This window comes from Bos grunniens, chromosome 12 (assembly GCF_055505025.1).
Source record: "Bos grunniens cultivar Pamir isolate PY7600 chromosome 12, Bosgru_T2T1.0, whole genome shotgun sequence".
In the NCBI taxonomy this organism is placed as follows: domain Eukaryota; kingdom Metazoa; phylum Chordata; class Mammalia; order Artiodactyla; family Bovidae; genus Bos; species Bos grunniens.
Window position 1 is genome coordinate 2,633,739 of NC_141176.1, and position 16,053 is coordinate 2,649,791.

At 37.3% G+C, this 16,053-nt stretch overlaps 1 protein-coding gene across 14 annotated transcripts in view; it reads left to right on the forward strand.

Annotated features, from left to right (window-relative positions):
• DIAPH3 (diaphanous related formin 3) overlaps nt 1–16,053 on the forward strand; it is a 560,663-nt gene that overhangs the window by 130,483 nt on the left and 414,127 nt on the right. For all 14 annotated transcript variants that reach the window (XM_086328449.1, XM_086328451.1, XM_086328462.1 and 11 more), the window contains one exon: nt 2,411–2,541. In XM_086328449.1, coding sequence (XP_086184575.1) covers nt 2,411–2,541 — 131 coding nt within the window. The remainder of the gene's footprint in view (nt 1–2,410; nt 2,542–16,053) is intronic.

The following is a 16,053-nucleotide window of genomic DNA, read 5'->3' on the forward strand; positions in this document are numbered from 1 at the left end:
CCTGGCAGCCTACATCAGAACCTTGAAAAAATTTACGATACAATCAAACTAAATGCTCATTAATAATGGTGTAAATTAGGTAAGTGGTAGTATGTTAATCATGGAAAAAGGCATGGCAGTCCACTCCAGTATTCTTGCCTGGAGAATCCCCGTGGACAGAGGAGCCTGACAGATGACAGTCCGTGGGGTCACAAAGAGTCGGATGCAACTGAGCAGCTAAGCACAGCACACAGCACAGTGTGTTAATAACAGTCTGTAGGCAGAAAGAAAATAATTTTCTTTGGGAATTAAGTGTTAATACTGGACTATGTTCTTTAAATATTACTCACTGATAAAATATCATATATTTTTATAAGTATGAAAGTTTATATATTATATATAATGTAGGATAAAAAATACTTAAGACATAGAAATATCAAACTAATAGTTATTTTTAGACACTTTTTCTTTGTTTTTCTGTTTTCCAAATTTTCTGTGTTGAATAAGAAGCAGATTCATAATTTAAAGCAAAGAGATGGATAAATGATATACTGGTACAAGTTGAATATATTCTCTTTTTAATGAGAGATAGCATAGTCACTAATTTAAAAATCTGATATTTTAAGTTTTCTCACCATTTCATTTTTATTTTATCATTTGTTCTTTGAGATTTTGCCCTGAAATTTTCTTTAGTAAATTAGGACTTGCTGACTATGAATATCACCTGTTTACCAGGGCTAATTTGTTTTGCTTTATGGGAATGTTTCCTTGTGCAACAGTGTAGCAAAAAAATGAAAAAGAAATGGGAAAAATACATCTAATTTCCTACCATCCCAACGAATCTACTTTTGGACATGTACAGAACCTTTCCTTCCCCTTGGATTTATAATCTGTAATTTAAATAGAATTCTGAAGTTTATTGTTGGTTGGACATCCTCATGTTTAGACGTCCATCTGTTAGATGGACATTCTCATGTGGTCCATCTGGACCATACACGTACACCTGTTCAACAGGTCTTTCTGCTTCTGATGCTTCGGATCTCAGAGTGGAAGTCCAAGTTCTTTGGTGGCCTATAAGGCCTCCAGTCCTCTCCATCACAGATCTCTTTCCAGACTTCTACAAGGTTCAAGCTCTCACATCCTTCAGACTTTGATTCTAACATTCAAGTTTGAGTCCTTAAGAGTCTTCTCTGGGAGACTTCTTTGACCACCCTGTTTGAAATTCACCCCACTTCCTATGCTGCTTATTCCTCCTATTACTTTTTTTTTCCTCTGTAGCACTTAACACTATCTACATTTGGATGTATTATAATTACTTTTCAGTTACTGTCTGTCTTTCTTTACCCTTCCCTGTGGAGAGTAAAGTTCTGTGCAGGTAGCGATTTTTGTCTCTTGTTCACTGGTCTTTTTTCAGCACTTAGGACATTGACTGGCACTTACTAGGGAATTAACGTGTGTTGAATAATGAGTGAACACCAGCTCTTCTCATCTGAGTTTCATACTGCTGCTGGTGTGATGAGCTGTTTGTGGAGTCGTGCTCTACTGCTCTACGACCTGGCCTCTCATTTTCAATTGTATGTGCTTTCGTATATTTTTTGGGGGTGTGCTCATGTGTTATATTTTTGTCTGAAAGGTATTCTTGACTAAGTTTTTGCCTCCTTAACTCTTCTTTACTTTTCCCTTTGCTTCTTCCCTTTTCTCTCTGCCAAGTTGGCTCTTCTTCCTTTGAGCCTTTGGTGTCATGTTAGAGAAATTAGGAGCTTCCCTTGTGGCTCAGATGGTAAAGAATCTACCTGCAATGCAGGAGATCCAGGTTTGATTCCTGGGTCAGGAAGAATCCCCTGGAGAAGGGAATGGCTACTCAGTCCAGTGTTCTTGCCTGGAGATTTCCATGGACAGAGGAGACTGGTGGGAGGAGTCCATGGGGTTGCAGAGTTAGACGTGAATTAGCGCTAGAGGAATTAGACTGCACTGAAAAGTACTGTTTTTTTTTTTTGCTTGGGTTTCTCCTTCCAGACTTAGGTATTGATAATCTCTGTGTCTGTAATGCCTTGAACTAGGTGCTTAATGATTTACAACTTTTTCTGTATTGCTTAGAATATTTATTTTAATGGAGTTATTCTTATATTGAGGTTTGATTTTATTTTGCATGTTCCTAAAACACATTGGTATATTTTTGGATATTTCCTTTGTTTTCTGTGATAGTCTGGATTTGACAAGGCCATTATTTTATAATTTGAAAACCTGTTGATGATATGTTGCTATGTTTCATGGATACCATGGATTATGAATTTATAGATTTATGGGCAGAAGTAAGGAAATCATTCTCTCGAAATATTGCTGTTAATGTGAAAGGTGCGATTAATGCAGTTGTAACTATTTTAATAATCTTCACACAGCATGAATTCAGTTTTTTTAACTTATTTTTCAGGGAAGTCTTAAGAGTAATCGACAGATCTCACCTCAGGAATTCATCTATGAACTGAAGATGGGGTCTGCGGATGAGAGACTCTTCACATACCTGGAGTCCCTCCGCGTGTCTTTGACAAGTAATCCTGTGAGGTAATTTGTCTATCTGAACATGAGGGCATGTTACTGAATTAAACAGATGCTATGATTTGTCACTTTTATACTTCATGGTGCCTGTGAATAAATAGCTGGTCTATCTCAACAATTTCTCAAGGCAACAATTGAATACATAATATTTATATGCGTGTGGAAATATAGTCTCAATATACTTATTGTGTTTATTACTGAGTAATATATAGCTTTAAAAAAATCATGCCTTTTTTCCCTTAGAATTTTAAAAAACTTAAGCTATTTTTCAAAAGAGAATTAATCATGATCAGAAACTATTGATTTAATGTGGTTGAGTTTCACTCTGAATTTTGGCATTGTGTATATACTGGCTCATTCCTGTTTGACATAGCAAGAAATGCCAATAACTGTTTTTTTTCTTTTATTGGAAGGGGTATCTTTATAGGAGCCCATAGGTTAGTGTTGTGAAGTTTAGCAAATAAATATATAGGATGCCTGGCAATATCTGGATTTTAGACATACTTACACTAAGAAATTATTTGTTATTTTCAGAAATCCAGATTTCACTAGGTGCCCTGTATCTAGCCATACTACAGTAGGTTCCTTGATAAACCAATTTTTAGATTTTTTAGCCCAGCATAGTCTTGAAAAATTTTAAATAGGGGTTCTTATAAAATGAGCAGTCATAGAATTTCCAAGCTGTAAGAGTTGAAGGTAGGTTAGTTTTGATTTCTTATTTGTATAATAAATGAATGCTTATTTCTATGTAAATATATATATATATATATAAAAATATATTCTAGTCTTCTCTCTATATGCATATATATGTGTATGTGTGTATAAAATGTAGATAAAGGGCCAGAGGGCCAGAATGACAAACTATATTTGGAGGTTAATGATATGTAAAATAATTTTTTTGATATTCTGATATTCTGGATATTTCTTAATTTTGGCTACAGTAAGATAAAAATCCTTGACAGTATAATTTTTAAAATAAAAAGACCCTACCTGCTGAGAGACATGAGAGTGAGGTTTAACTAAGGAGTATGAAGAGTGAGCAAAGAATCTCTATTATTTCAACTTTATCTTTATTTTTCCATATTTTACCATTTTAGTCTATTCTCTAGGGTATAAGGAGAAGGAAATGGCAACCCACTCCAGTACTCTTGCCTGGGGAATCCTGTGGACAGAGGAGCCTGGGGGGCTGCCCTCTATGGGGTCACACAGGGTCGGACATGACTGAAGTGACTTAGCAGCAGCAGCAGCAGCTAGGGTGTAAATTAATGGTGGGCGTGAGACCAGGGACTTCATGTCTTAATATTTATTTGACAGGTGTAGTCATATATGAAGAGTTCTGGTTTCCAGTTTAATCTGTACTGTTAAATGTTTTCATTTAAAAAATGTTGATGAGCACCTGCTGTTTTCTAAGTACCATCTTAGACGCGTGGCTTGAATAAACAGCAGAGTAGGTCCAGGCCCTGTTCCTGTAGAGTTTAAATGTAGGAAAAGGATATGTTGGGGTCAACTGAGGAGCTATACTCATTTTCAGTTTATCTCCAGCCACCTGACACTGGAGATAATCACAGAATTTCAATGTAATTAGAAGTAGACTCTGCCATTACCTCATCTTCTTATTTTAAGTATTTGAACATGTTAGAGAAAAAAGCTGTGAGAGGACTGTCTGTGTGAATTCAAGCATATTACAATGGATTTAGTATTTCCTGTGATTCTACCTAAAGGCACTGGGAGATGATGCTGTATGTTTCATTTGAATCTTGTTTCAAAAATAAAAGTTTGTGGAATTATTTCCTTGAGACTGGCCAGTTCTAGAATATATTATCAGGAAGTCACAAGTATTTGTTTCCTATGAAATAGTATTTTTGACTGGAAAGAATAGAAAACCATATTATTAGGGAAATGTTTCTGAAATCATGGTGCTTCATGTAGAAGGAAACTGAGGTACTCAGGAACATTTCTGTGCCCAGTGCTCCAATGAGAGGAGAAACTGAGCTGAACATGTGCAATGTGAATCTGTGTCTCTGATCAAATCTTTGGACTTTGCAGTTATGATGCAGTTAGCCGATAAAATCAATTTTTCATATTTTCTTTTTAATACATTATGTGATTAAATTTCAAGAGAGAAGGAATTCTAACTTTTTGTAAGCTTTTGAGATTATTATTAGATCTGTAGTATTACTGAGAAAATCAGAGTTAAATTTTTTAATGTCTGTGAATACAGTTGAAAAGTAAAGTAAGCAAGTGAACTGATTAATAATGGTTTTGGATCAAGATTTATTTAAATCAGAAATCAAGGAAAAATTAGGAGCAAACCCCCCGCCCCACCCTGGCGCCCCATCCCTGATATGCAATATTTTAGAGCCATTCATCAACCTCTGAAACTCTGCCTAGTGATTATGAAATATGTTATCCTTTGACTATCTGGATAGGGAATTAAGTGTAAACTAGTGTTTAAAATACCAAATTATTTGCTTTGTTTTATGAAGAGTTGATTTGAAGATCACATAGTTCTTCTGTTTGAAGTTTTATTGATTATTCAACATTCTTAAGTACAATTTTGAGCTTAAAGACAGTTCCTTTATAACGTTTTAGTTGATGTCCACTAAAAGATGAGTCAACAACTATCTTTACACTTTCAAATATATGGATGTAAAGATGTAAAAAGTAGATACTAGTATCATTATGATTGATGTGCATTTTAGTCCGTACTCATCTTTGCAAGTAGCAAATTATAGAATGCATCTTCATTTGCCCAGTTTGACGTGGCTGTCAAGAAAAAGACTTCTGTCTCAGGAACAGCAGTCTTCTTGGATCTTTGTGTTTTGTGACTTTTAGGCATTAGTTTCTTTTTTTTTTTTTTCTTTTTTTTTTAAATTTTTTAATTTCAGTTTCAGTTAGTTTCAGTTAGTTTCTTTTATTCACAGTTAATGTGTACATTTTGAAGTTTACTGTTACTATTTTACAAGATACCATTTGGTTAGAAGATTGGTAACAAGATTTTGGAACTAGGTTTGATTAAGTTAATAACTGAAACTTTGAGAAAATCACTTTAGGAAATTTTTTCATAAGATGTAAGTTGGTAGCTCAGCTGGTAAAGAATCTGCCAGCAATGAGGGAGACCTGGTTTGATCCCTGGGTTGGGAAGATCCCCTGGAGGAGGGCATGGCAACCCACTCCAGTGTTCTTGCCTGGAGAATCCCATGGACAGAGGAGCCTGGCGGGCTGCAGTCCATGGGGTTGCAAAGAGTCAGATGACTGAGTGAGTAAGCACATGTTTACTGAAAAGCAGGTAAGCAGTCTGTGTGTGTCATTATTCCATTTAATCAGTATGTTTGGAATGTAGGTTTTCTGCATTTCTGGGCTTGAAAACACAAAACTGGTAGGAGAACTCACTTTTGGAATTGCTGAATGTTTTGTGCCGTGCGCCGCATGTGTGAGAACAGAGATGGAAGAGCTTGTGGTGAGTGATGAGATCACTATATTCCTTCTTGTCAGCCTGATCTGAAGAAAAGAAGTCAAGACCCAAATTTGAAGTTACTGATAGCTTGACTTATTATAAAAATTATTTGTATAAAATGTTTAACATTAGAAAGGCTACAGTGACACAAATACCCACTTTTCACTGATGAGGCTACTGATGAGGCTAACCTGCAGAATGTTGCCTATGACTTTGAAGCTTCCATGCCCCCCTCCTCAATTCAGATCACTTGAATTTTGGATTTATCATTTCTTTCTTTGCATTGTAGATAATCATGTATGTGTCCCTGATATTCTTCTTGGTTTTTAGATCTTTTGATCTAAAATGATCTAAAATTAAGTACTTAAATGGCATCATCTTCTGTGTTTTCTTTGAAGACTTTCATTTTCCTCTCAGTTTTTATGTATTTATAGCTGTTGTGTACAGCTACTCACATTTCATAACAAGCATTTTTCATACCTTTTTCTTATATTTTAAATGCTATCAGTTCAGTTCAGTTGCTCTATCGTGTCTGACTCTTTGTGACCCTGTGGACCACAGCACACCAGGCCTCCCTGTCCATTGCCAACTCCCAGAGTCTACCCAAACCCATGTCCATTGAGTCGGTGATGCCATCCAATCGTCTCATCCTTGGTCGTCCCCTTCTCCCACCTTCAATCTTTCCCACCTTCAGGGCCTTTTCCAATGACTCAGTTCTTCGCGTCAGGTGGCCAAAGTATTGGAGTTTCAGTCCTTCCAATGAACACGCAGGACTGATCTCCTTTAGGATGGATTGGTTGGATCTCCCTCAGACCAGGTCTTCCCAACACCACAGTTCAAAAGCATCAATTCTTTGGTGCTCAGCTTTCTTTATAGTCCAACTCTCACATCCATACATAACTGCTGGAAAAACCATAGCTTTAATTAGATGGACCTTTGTTGGCAAAGTAATGTCTCTGCTTTTTAATATGCTGTCTAGGTTGGTCATAAGTTTTCTTCCAAAGAGCAAGCATCTTTTATTTCATGGCTGCAGCCAGCATCTGCATTGATTTTGGAGCCTCCCCAAATAAAGTCTGTCACTGTTTCTAGTGTTTCCCCATCTATTTGCCATGAAGTGTTGGGACCAGATGCCTTGACCTTAGTTTTCTGAATGTTGAGCTTTAAGCCAACTTTTTCACTCTCCTCTTTCACTTTCAGCAAGAGGCTCTCTAGTTCTTCACTTTATGCCATAAGGGTGGTATCATCGGCATATCTGAGGTTATTGACATTTTTCTCCCAGCAATCTTAATTCCAGCTTGTGCTTCATCCAGCCCAGTTTTTCTCATGATGCATATAAATTAAATAAGCAGGGTGACAATATACAGCCTTGACAATACTCCTTTCCGGATTTGGAACCAGCCTGTTCTAGTCTGTTAGAACCAGTCCAGTTCTAACTGTTGGTTCTTGACCTGCATGCACATTTCTGAGGAGACAGATCAGGTGGTCTGTTAGTCTCATCTCTTGAAGAATTTTCCACAGTATGTTGTGATCCACACAGTCAAAGGCGTTGGCATAGTCCGTAAAGCAGAAGTAGATGTTTTTCTGGAACTCTGTTGCTTTTTTGATGATCCAGTGGATGCTGGCAATTTCATCTTTGATTCGTCTGCCTTTTCTAAATCCAGCTTGAACTTCTGGAAGTTCACAGCATTAATGCACTTTCACAGCATTATCTTTTAGGATTTGAAACAGCTCAACTAGAATTTCATATCCACTAGCTTTGTTTGTAATGATGCTTCCTAAGGCCCACTTGGCTTCTCATTCCAGGATTTCCGGCTCTAGGTGAGTGATCACACCATGATTATCTGGGTCATAAAGATCTTTTTTGTATAGTTCTTCTGTGTGTTCTTGCCACCTCTTCTTAATATCTTCTGCTTCTGTCAGGTCCATACCATTTCTGTCCTTTATCGAGCCCATCTTTGCATGGAAAGTTCCCTTGGTATCTCTGATTTCCTTGAAGAAATCTCTGGTCTTCCCCAGTCTGTTGTTTTCCTGTGTTTCTTTCACTGATAGCTGAGGAAGGCTTTCTTATCTCTCCTTGCTGTTCTTTGGAACTCTGATTTCAAATGGGTATAATCTTTCCTTTACTATTCCTATTTAAAGCATTCCTTTAAGTAGTATATGAATACTTTTTTAAAAAAAATCTTGTCTGATAATCCTGTGTTGACTTTGTAATTCATGTCAGTTTAGAAATATATTGGAATTTATATGATGTTTCCCTTCAGAATTTCAGCTTATGCTGCTTTTTCCGTGGTCCTCTTCTTCCTCCTTCTGTTCGTAATTCCCCTATTCTTCTCTGTATTTTTTTTCTTCTTCTTGCTCAGATTCTTTTAATAGATTTAAAATTTCTCGTTTTATTTTTCTTCTTTTACTAATTTGGAAGACTTTCTTTTTGATCTTAAATAGAAGAGAAGTTTAACATCCACATACTTAGAAAGGAAACTGCTTGCATGTACTTTAAGGAACAGAAGAAAGCAATATCTTTTCTTCTGAACCTAAAATACATCAACACCAATCATCTTCTCTTAATTTGTATGCTAGTTCTGTGTGATGTTTTAATTTTTTCTTTTTTCATATTGTAAATTAGCTGTCTTTTCTACTGAGATACTTCCCAGGTGATGCTACTGGTAAAGAACCTGCCTGCCAGTGCAAGAGACACGGGTTCGATCCCTGCTTCTGGAACGTCCCCTGGATGAGGGCATGGCAACCCACTCCAGTATTCTTGCCTGGAGAATCCTACAGGCAGAGGAGCCTAGCGGGCTACAGTCCGAGGGATCCCACAGAGTTGTACACAACTGAAGAGACGTAGCATGCACACACGCACCACTAATATATGCTGCAGATAAATATTTATATGTGTTTATATACACATACTTATCATTTGGTTTTGGTTCATCATTCTTTTTTTCTAACTTTATTTTTGTTTCAAATATATCATTATATTTCCCTAGTGAGAGTACTTCAGTGGTAAAGCTTTCTTTTGTTTGAAAGTGAATTTCTTTGCCTTTACTTGTTTGAACAATAGTTTTCCTAAGGGCATGAAATTATTTGATCTTTTCTTAGTCAATTGAAGATATTGATACCGTTTTTCTTCTTTGTTACATTGCTTTTTTGAGAGGCAGGTTCTTTCTCTAAAACTCGTTCTGTTCTAGGTAATCTGCCTTTTCTCTCTGGCTTTATTATATCTTGTTTTTGATGTTCTCTAGTTTGTCCTGTGTGTCAAGGTGGATTTTTTTCTTCTTTATTTTTACTAGGGATTTTTTTTGGTTTCCTGGGTTGAATGGTGTCTTTAATAAATTCTGTGAAAATATCAGTCATTGACTCTTTGAGTATTGACTGCCCTCCCCATTTTGTATGTTTTCTACGTTCTTACTCCATGTAGTGTTATTTCCTAACCTCTTTGAAGTTTTGTCTGTTTGTTTCTCTGTACTGTTAATATATTCTAGTTTCCTAATTATTTTCTTTTCCATTGTCTAATCTGCTGTTTAATTTGTATGTTGTATATTAAATTTCCACTCCATTATAATTTCATCCCTAGACGCTTGCTCCTTGGCAGAAAAGCAATGACCAACCTAGACAGCATATTAAAAAGCAGAGACTTTACTTGGCCAACAAAGGTCCGTCTAGTCAAAGCTATGGTGTTTCCAGTAGTCATCTATGGATGTGAGAGTTGGACTGTAAAGAAAGCTAAGTGCCGAAGAATTGTTGCTTTTGAACTGTGATGTTGGAGAAGACTCTTGAGAATCCTTTGGACTGTAAGGAGATCCAACCAGTCCTTTCTAAAGGAGATCAGTCCTGAATATTCACTGGAAGGACTGATACTGAAGCTAAAATGCCTAATACTTTGGCCACCTGATGCGAATAACTGACTCATTGGAAAAGACCCTGATGCTGGGAAAGATTGAAGGAGGGTGGAAAAGGTGACGACAGAGGATGAGATAGATGGTTGGATGGCCTCTCTGACTCAATGGACATGAGTTTGAGTAAACTCTGGGAGTTGGTGATGGACAGGGAGGCCTGGCATGCTGCAGTCCATGGGGGTCACAAAGAATCGGACATGACTGCGCAGCTGAACTGAACTGTAAACTGTATCTTTATTCATAATTTTTGCTTTGTTACTTTTGTCCTATTTATTATTTCTCTAAATATATTACATATTTTATATTCTTTGACTGTAATTCCAGCAAATAAAGGTTTCCTAGGCCTACTCCTGGAGGTTTTTTTTTTCCTGCTTTACTTGTTTCTCGATTGTCTGTGTGTTTTTAAGTTTAGAATGTGTCCTCCTATTCCTTGGAGCTTCTTCTTTGAGATTTATTTTGAAGATATTTTGAATTAATCTAAATGATTAGTCTAATGAAATTTTTGTTTTTCTATTACTGAGTGCATAGTGACCGAGGGCTGCCTTAAAATAAATTGATTTCTTTTTCCCTCCACATACATATGCAAGGTTGGGTTATGAATTATCAGAAGACATTTGCCTTGATGTCCCTCTTTATTGGATTGTCTATTGCTGGTCTCTTTCCTACTGAAGGTGTGGCCTTCTGAGAGCCTTGTGTGTCTCAGGCTTGATGGTGGCTTGAGGCTGTAATTCTTGTCTCATTCGCTCTGCTCAGCTCCCACAAAGGAGATGTTGGGTTTCCAGGGCTTTATGTTGGCCCCAGAGCAAATGAAGTTTGAGGCAGGCTTTCCTGTCAAAATTTTTTTCATTCTCTCAGGTCCTGCATTTACTTTAGTCCTTTTTTAGTATCTTTCTTTTGTTTGGCCTCTCAAGAACCTTCTTTATGACTCATCCCTAAATCCCACAAAAAAGAGACCTTTTACCATTTATTCAATTTCCTGTAATGCAGCTGCTGTCCTCTTTGACATGTGCAAAATACTGGGTTTTACGGCAATACTAATTACACTTCATTTTTACTTTTGTTTTCTGAACTATGTTAAAAAAAATAGATACAGAAAAAGAGCAAGGAACAAAATCAGCTGTACTGCTGGAAAATAGAGTGAAAAACAAAACTGGGACTTGAAGGTGAAATGTACTTCTTAACTTCTTTCCACTGAATCATTTACCGTGTTGCCGTAGCTAGAAAGACCAGGAAGCTGCCGGCCAGAGTCCTGTGCGTGTGTGTTTTGTGTACTTCATCAGGTTGATAAATCAGTTCTTCTTGGGGAATATTCTAATAAGGAGATGAAAGGAGTGGCCAGAAGTAAGCCTTAATGTTGTTTTCTGGGAAATATAGAAGAAGACCTCTCCCCCTGTAGAAGTGAGGGAGGGTGGATAATATTCTTATTAATAACATGCTCTAGTTTGTTTTCATTCTCATGATGTTTCAGAATTTTAAATTAAGACGTGAAATATAAAGTTTCTTAAGAAAAAAACCAGCCTTAGAAAAATCAGCAATATGTGCAGATTTACAGTGATAGTCACAGTGATAATTTCTGAAATGGGCAAGAGAAGTAAACGTTTTCCTTGGAGATGTACATTCTTGTAGTCTTCCTGTCTTGCCTTTTCCTGCCTTTTCTCTCTTTCTCTTCCATAGTTACGTCAGGAAGATATGCAATGCAGGTGACTCTGTGTTTTCTTTCCTATGCTGTTCACTACAGTAGCTATCTTATGGCTATTAATTAAAATTTAATGAAAAAAGGCAACATTTCAAGTGCTGAGGAGGCACATGTGGCTAATGACTCCCATGTTGGACAACACGTATGTACTGCTTCTGTTGTATTTTACTAGATAGTGCTGCTTAAATGCTTTGGTTTTTCTGAGTTTTTGTATATATACATAAAGATATCAAACATTTCTTTGATATGTTTATTACATGGTTGCTATGTTCTCAAAGTTATGTTCAGGACTGTGAAAATACATAAGGAATTAAAGTCTGAAAGATTAAAGGGTATTTTTTAAAACCTCCAAGGATGAATGAATATTCATGTAAAGAGAATCAAAGAGTGATATAAGGCAGCGGTCTTCAACGTTTTTGGCACCAGGGACTGGTCATGGAAGACAGTTTTTCCACGGATGGAGGGAAGGCAGTGGTTTGGGGATGATTCATGATTCACATGATTACATGTGTTGTGCAGTTTATTTCTATTAGTCTTATATTGTGGTATGTAGTGAGAAGATTAAACAGCTCACTGTAATACAGAGTCAGTGGGAGCCCTGAGCTCAGGTGGTAACTCGAGCCCTGGGGAGTGGCTGTAAAGACAGATGAAGCCTTGCTGGCTCTCCCACTGCTTACCTTCTGCTGGTGCTGGCTGGGGACCCTGACCTAAGGGAGGCTGCCTACACAGGGACTGCTGCCTTAGCAGTATATGGCTAAGGGAGTGGGCTTCATAGCAATGTCCAGAGCCAGAAAGGAAGGGAGAGGCTGGGGTGACAGGCCGTGCTGTAGCTGTGGTCTGTGGTAGCTTTACTGGGGCTGCCTGTAGTCAGGATGAGGGAATCACCAATACGGCACATCCTGGAAGTCATGGAAACATCCTCTTTGGTAGGTTGAACATATTAGTGAGGTGCATGTTTCTTTTAAACGGAATTTTCCTCACAGATGTGCATACTTTTACCTCTTAGAAGCAATTTTTCCAGGTTGTTTTCCAATAAGAAGTCAAAGTGAAAGGTAGGATGTTACTGTTCTTTACCTCTTTAGGTACTGCCATATATGTTAGGATATGTCTTTTATTATTTATGTGTAAATGATCATTCAGGATTCATAACTTTTATGATAATATTGCTTATTAAAGAAATATTTGTTGAAAATGACCTCTAATTTTAGGCCATTTTGCTGTTCTTTCTGAAGTGGTTGAAATGAATGAAATATTAATGAAAAATGCCCTGGAAGAAAATAGCTATTAATGTTTTCAGGTGCATACTAACTTGATATTTTTGAAGGGCAAGCTGTTACTTCCCAGTGCATTCACAGCCCGTCCAAAGCTGGTGTCATTTTTCTGAGAGCCTCTCTGGAAGACTCAGTGTGCCCCCGTGGTTGGGAGACTTTCTCCTTTGTGTATTGTCATTCATACTGTAGCTTGATTTTGGCTTATTGATATATTAAAATGTATTATAATTATTTGGTTGTGAAGTTAACTTTGCCTGTACTTAAAGCTTTGACTTTGAAGGCAAGGTTAACAATAAAAGTAGAGTACGTTGAAAATAGAGTAATTGCTTTTAACAGAGAAATACGTATTTTCTGCACAAGGTGAATAGAGCATATATAGCTCAATTTATACATGAGCTGAAAAGTCCTAGAATTATAAAGTGCTGCCAATGTATTTTAAAATATGTCTCCCAGTCTTTTTAAAATAAAATATAAATTGCTGTTTGAATTGCCAAGATTAATTTAAAAAATCCTATTCAAATATTAAGTCAGTTACAGTATAACATAGGGTCTCAAATTTTGCTTTTAAAATAGAGTAATTTGATATTTAGGCATAAAAGGAATAATGTATGAATGAAAACTAATTATTTGTAAAATCAGGTTGCTCTTTGCTAAGTCACTTCAGTCGTGTCCGACTCTGTGCGACCCCATAGACAGCAGCCCACCAGGCTTCCTGTCCCTGGGATTCTCCAGGCAAGAACACTGGAGTGGGTTGCCATTTCTTTCTCCAATGCAGGAAAGTGAAAAGTGAAAGTGAAGTCGCTCAGTCCTGTCCGACTCTTCACGACCCCATGGACTGCAGCCCACCAGGCTCCTCCATCCATGGGATTTTCCAGGCAAGAGTACTGGAGTGGGGTGCCATTGCCTTCTCCAGGTTACTGTTTAGAAGACTACAAAAAGTTTTATGCCATAACAATTTGGGAAAAATACTGCTATTAATCTGAAACAATTTCTCATGTATCTAGAGACAAAATATAAGAAAATTACTTCTTTCCAATGATAACTGTCTCCATTTTCAGAGAATGTAAACCTTCTGTCTCAAATCTGTAACAGCTATCAGTATGATGTTATTTACTGAATACTTTGGTTTCTTTGGTAAAGATAAATATTTTTAGTGGGAAATTATTGTATTGTAGGCACTAAAGCTTCTAGTTACTTAGTATCCTACATACAAGAAAATTAAATAGTTTAGTTCTGAGACTAATTTTTTGGCCTTGTTACTATGTGTTAAAATATATTGCTGTGTGCATTAAGTAAAGGATTTAAAGTATGATGATCCTTGTGTTGGTATTCCCTGACATATCTGTACATAAAGAAATATGTAATTGTACATAAAGAAAGGCAAGAGAAAGAAGTTTCAATTTTCATGATTCAGAAAACCATATAGAGTAAATGCAGTTTTATATTGCTGCATATTTCTAGTTTTTTTATTACAAAGGGTAATGTACATCAGAAAGAAACAGGTATACTTTTCATATGTTAAACATCCTTTGTGTGTTAAAATTTATAAAAGAAAATTATAAAATTATAAAGATGTATAATTACAAAAGAAAAATATTTTGTTAAAATTTAGAAAAGAAACATTGAATTTTGATTAATTTAAATTTAAATATCCACTTGTTACTTGTGGTTACCCTGTTGGACAGCACTCTTGTAGAGATCCGAAACTCATATAATTTTACCGCTGCTCTTGTTTTGAGCCTTTGCACTCTTACGTGTGGATATGGCGCTCCCTTTGTCATGCTGTGAAGTTCCGAGGTGGGCAAACTGTTCCACTGTTGTAGAGCCTTAATGTGCGGCTCAGAGGAGAAGATCAGAGGCAGCTTAAATAAACCTGCATAGTGATGAAAGAATAGGGAAATTCAAGCGTGAAAGGAAGTGACATGAGCCTGGCTTGCTCGTTCTTCAGGATCGAGGGCAGGTATTTGCGTGTTTCTGTGGACCTTCCTGTTACAAAGCTAGAAGAGATGCAGGTGCTTCTCCTGGTTCTCACACTGCTGAGAGTCCGTCTGGAGAGGAATGTCTTAACAAACATTAAAGAGTAAATGGTACCATCAGGTGTGATCTCAGTAAGTTCTTAGGTATGTGGTATGGATAACATGCCCCTAGAGTACAGCAGAGGGTGTATTAATCTACCTGGGTGAGGTCCCACAGTACCAAGAGGCATACTGGGGAAGGACGTAGAGAATAGAAGTTAATGAAACAAAAGAGGTCATCAGTCCAGAAAAAATAAGGGACCCACAGTGAAACTTTTAGGTGAAAGCTGGTCAGACTCTATAGTCTGTGATGCCATCCAACCATCTCATCTGTCATCCCCTTCGCCTCCTGCCTTCAACCTTTCTCAGCATCAGGGTCTTTTCCAATGAGTTGACTCTTCATGTTAGGTGGCCAAAGTATTGGAGTTTCAGCCTTAGCATTTGTCCTTCCAATGAATATTCAGGACTGATCTCCTTAAGGATTGACTGGTTTGATCTCCTTGCAGTCCAAGGGACTCTCAGGAGTCTTCTCCAACACCACAGTTCAAAAGCATCAGTTCTTCAGTGCTCAGACTTCTTTATGGTCCAACTCTCACATCTGAACATGACTGCTGAAAAAACCATAGCTTTGACTGTACAGACCTTTCTTGGCAACGTGATGTCTCTCCTTTTTAATATGCTGTCTAGGTTTGTCATACCCATCTTCTAAGGAACAAGCATCTTTTAATTTCATGGCTGCAGTCACTGTCTGCAGTGATTTTGCAGCCCAAGAAAATAAAGTCCATCACTATATCCATTTTTTCCCCATCTATTTGCCATGAAGTAATGGGACTGGATGCCATGATCTTCATGATCATGAGGGTGCCATGATGTCCTCTTTCACCTTTATCAAGAAGCTCTTTAGTTCTTCTTCGTTTTCTGCCATTAGGGTGATATCATCTGCATATCTGAGATTGTTGATACTTCTCCTGACAATCTTGATTCCAGCTTATGATTCCTCTAGCCCAGCATTTTGCATGATGTACTCTGCATATAAGTTAAATAAGAAGCATAACAATATACAGCCTTGTCATACTCCTTTCCCAGTTTTGAACCAGTCCCTTGTCTGGGTCTAACTGTTGCTTCTTTGAGCCAATGGAGAAACTTAAATTAGCCAGAGTTCAAACAAGAAGGATGCTACTGG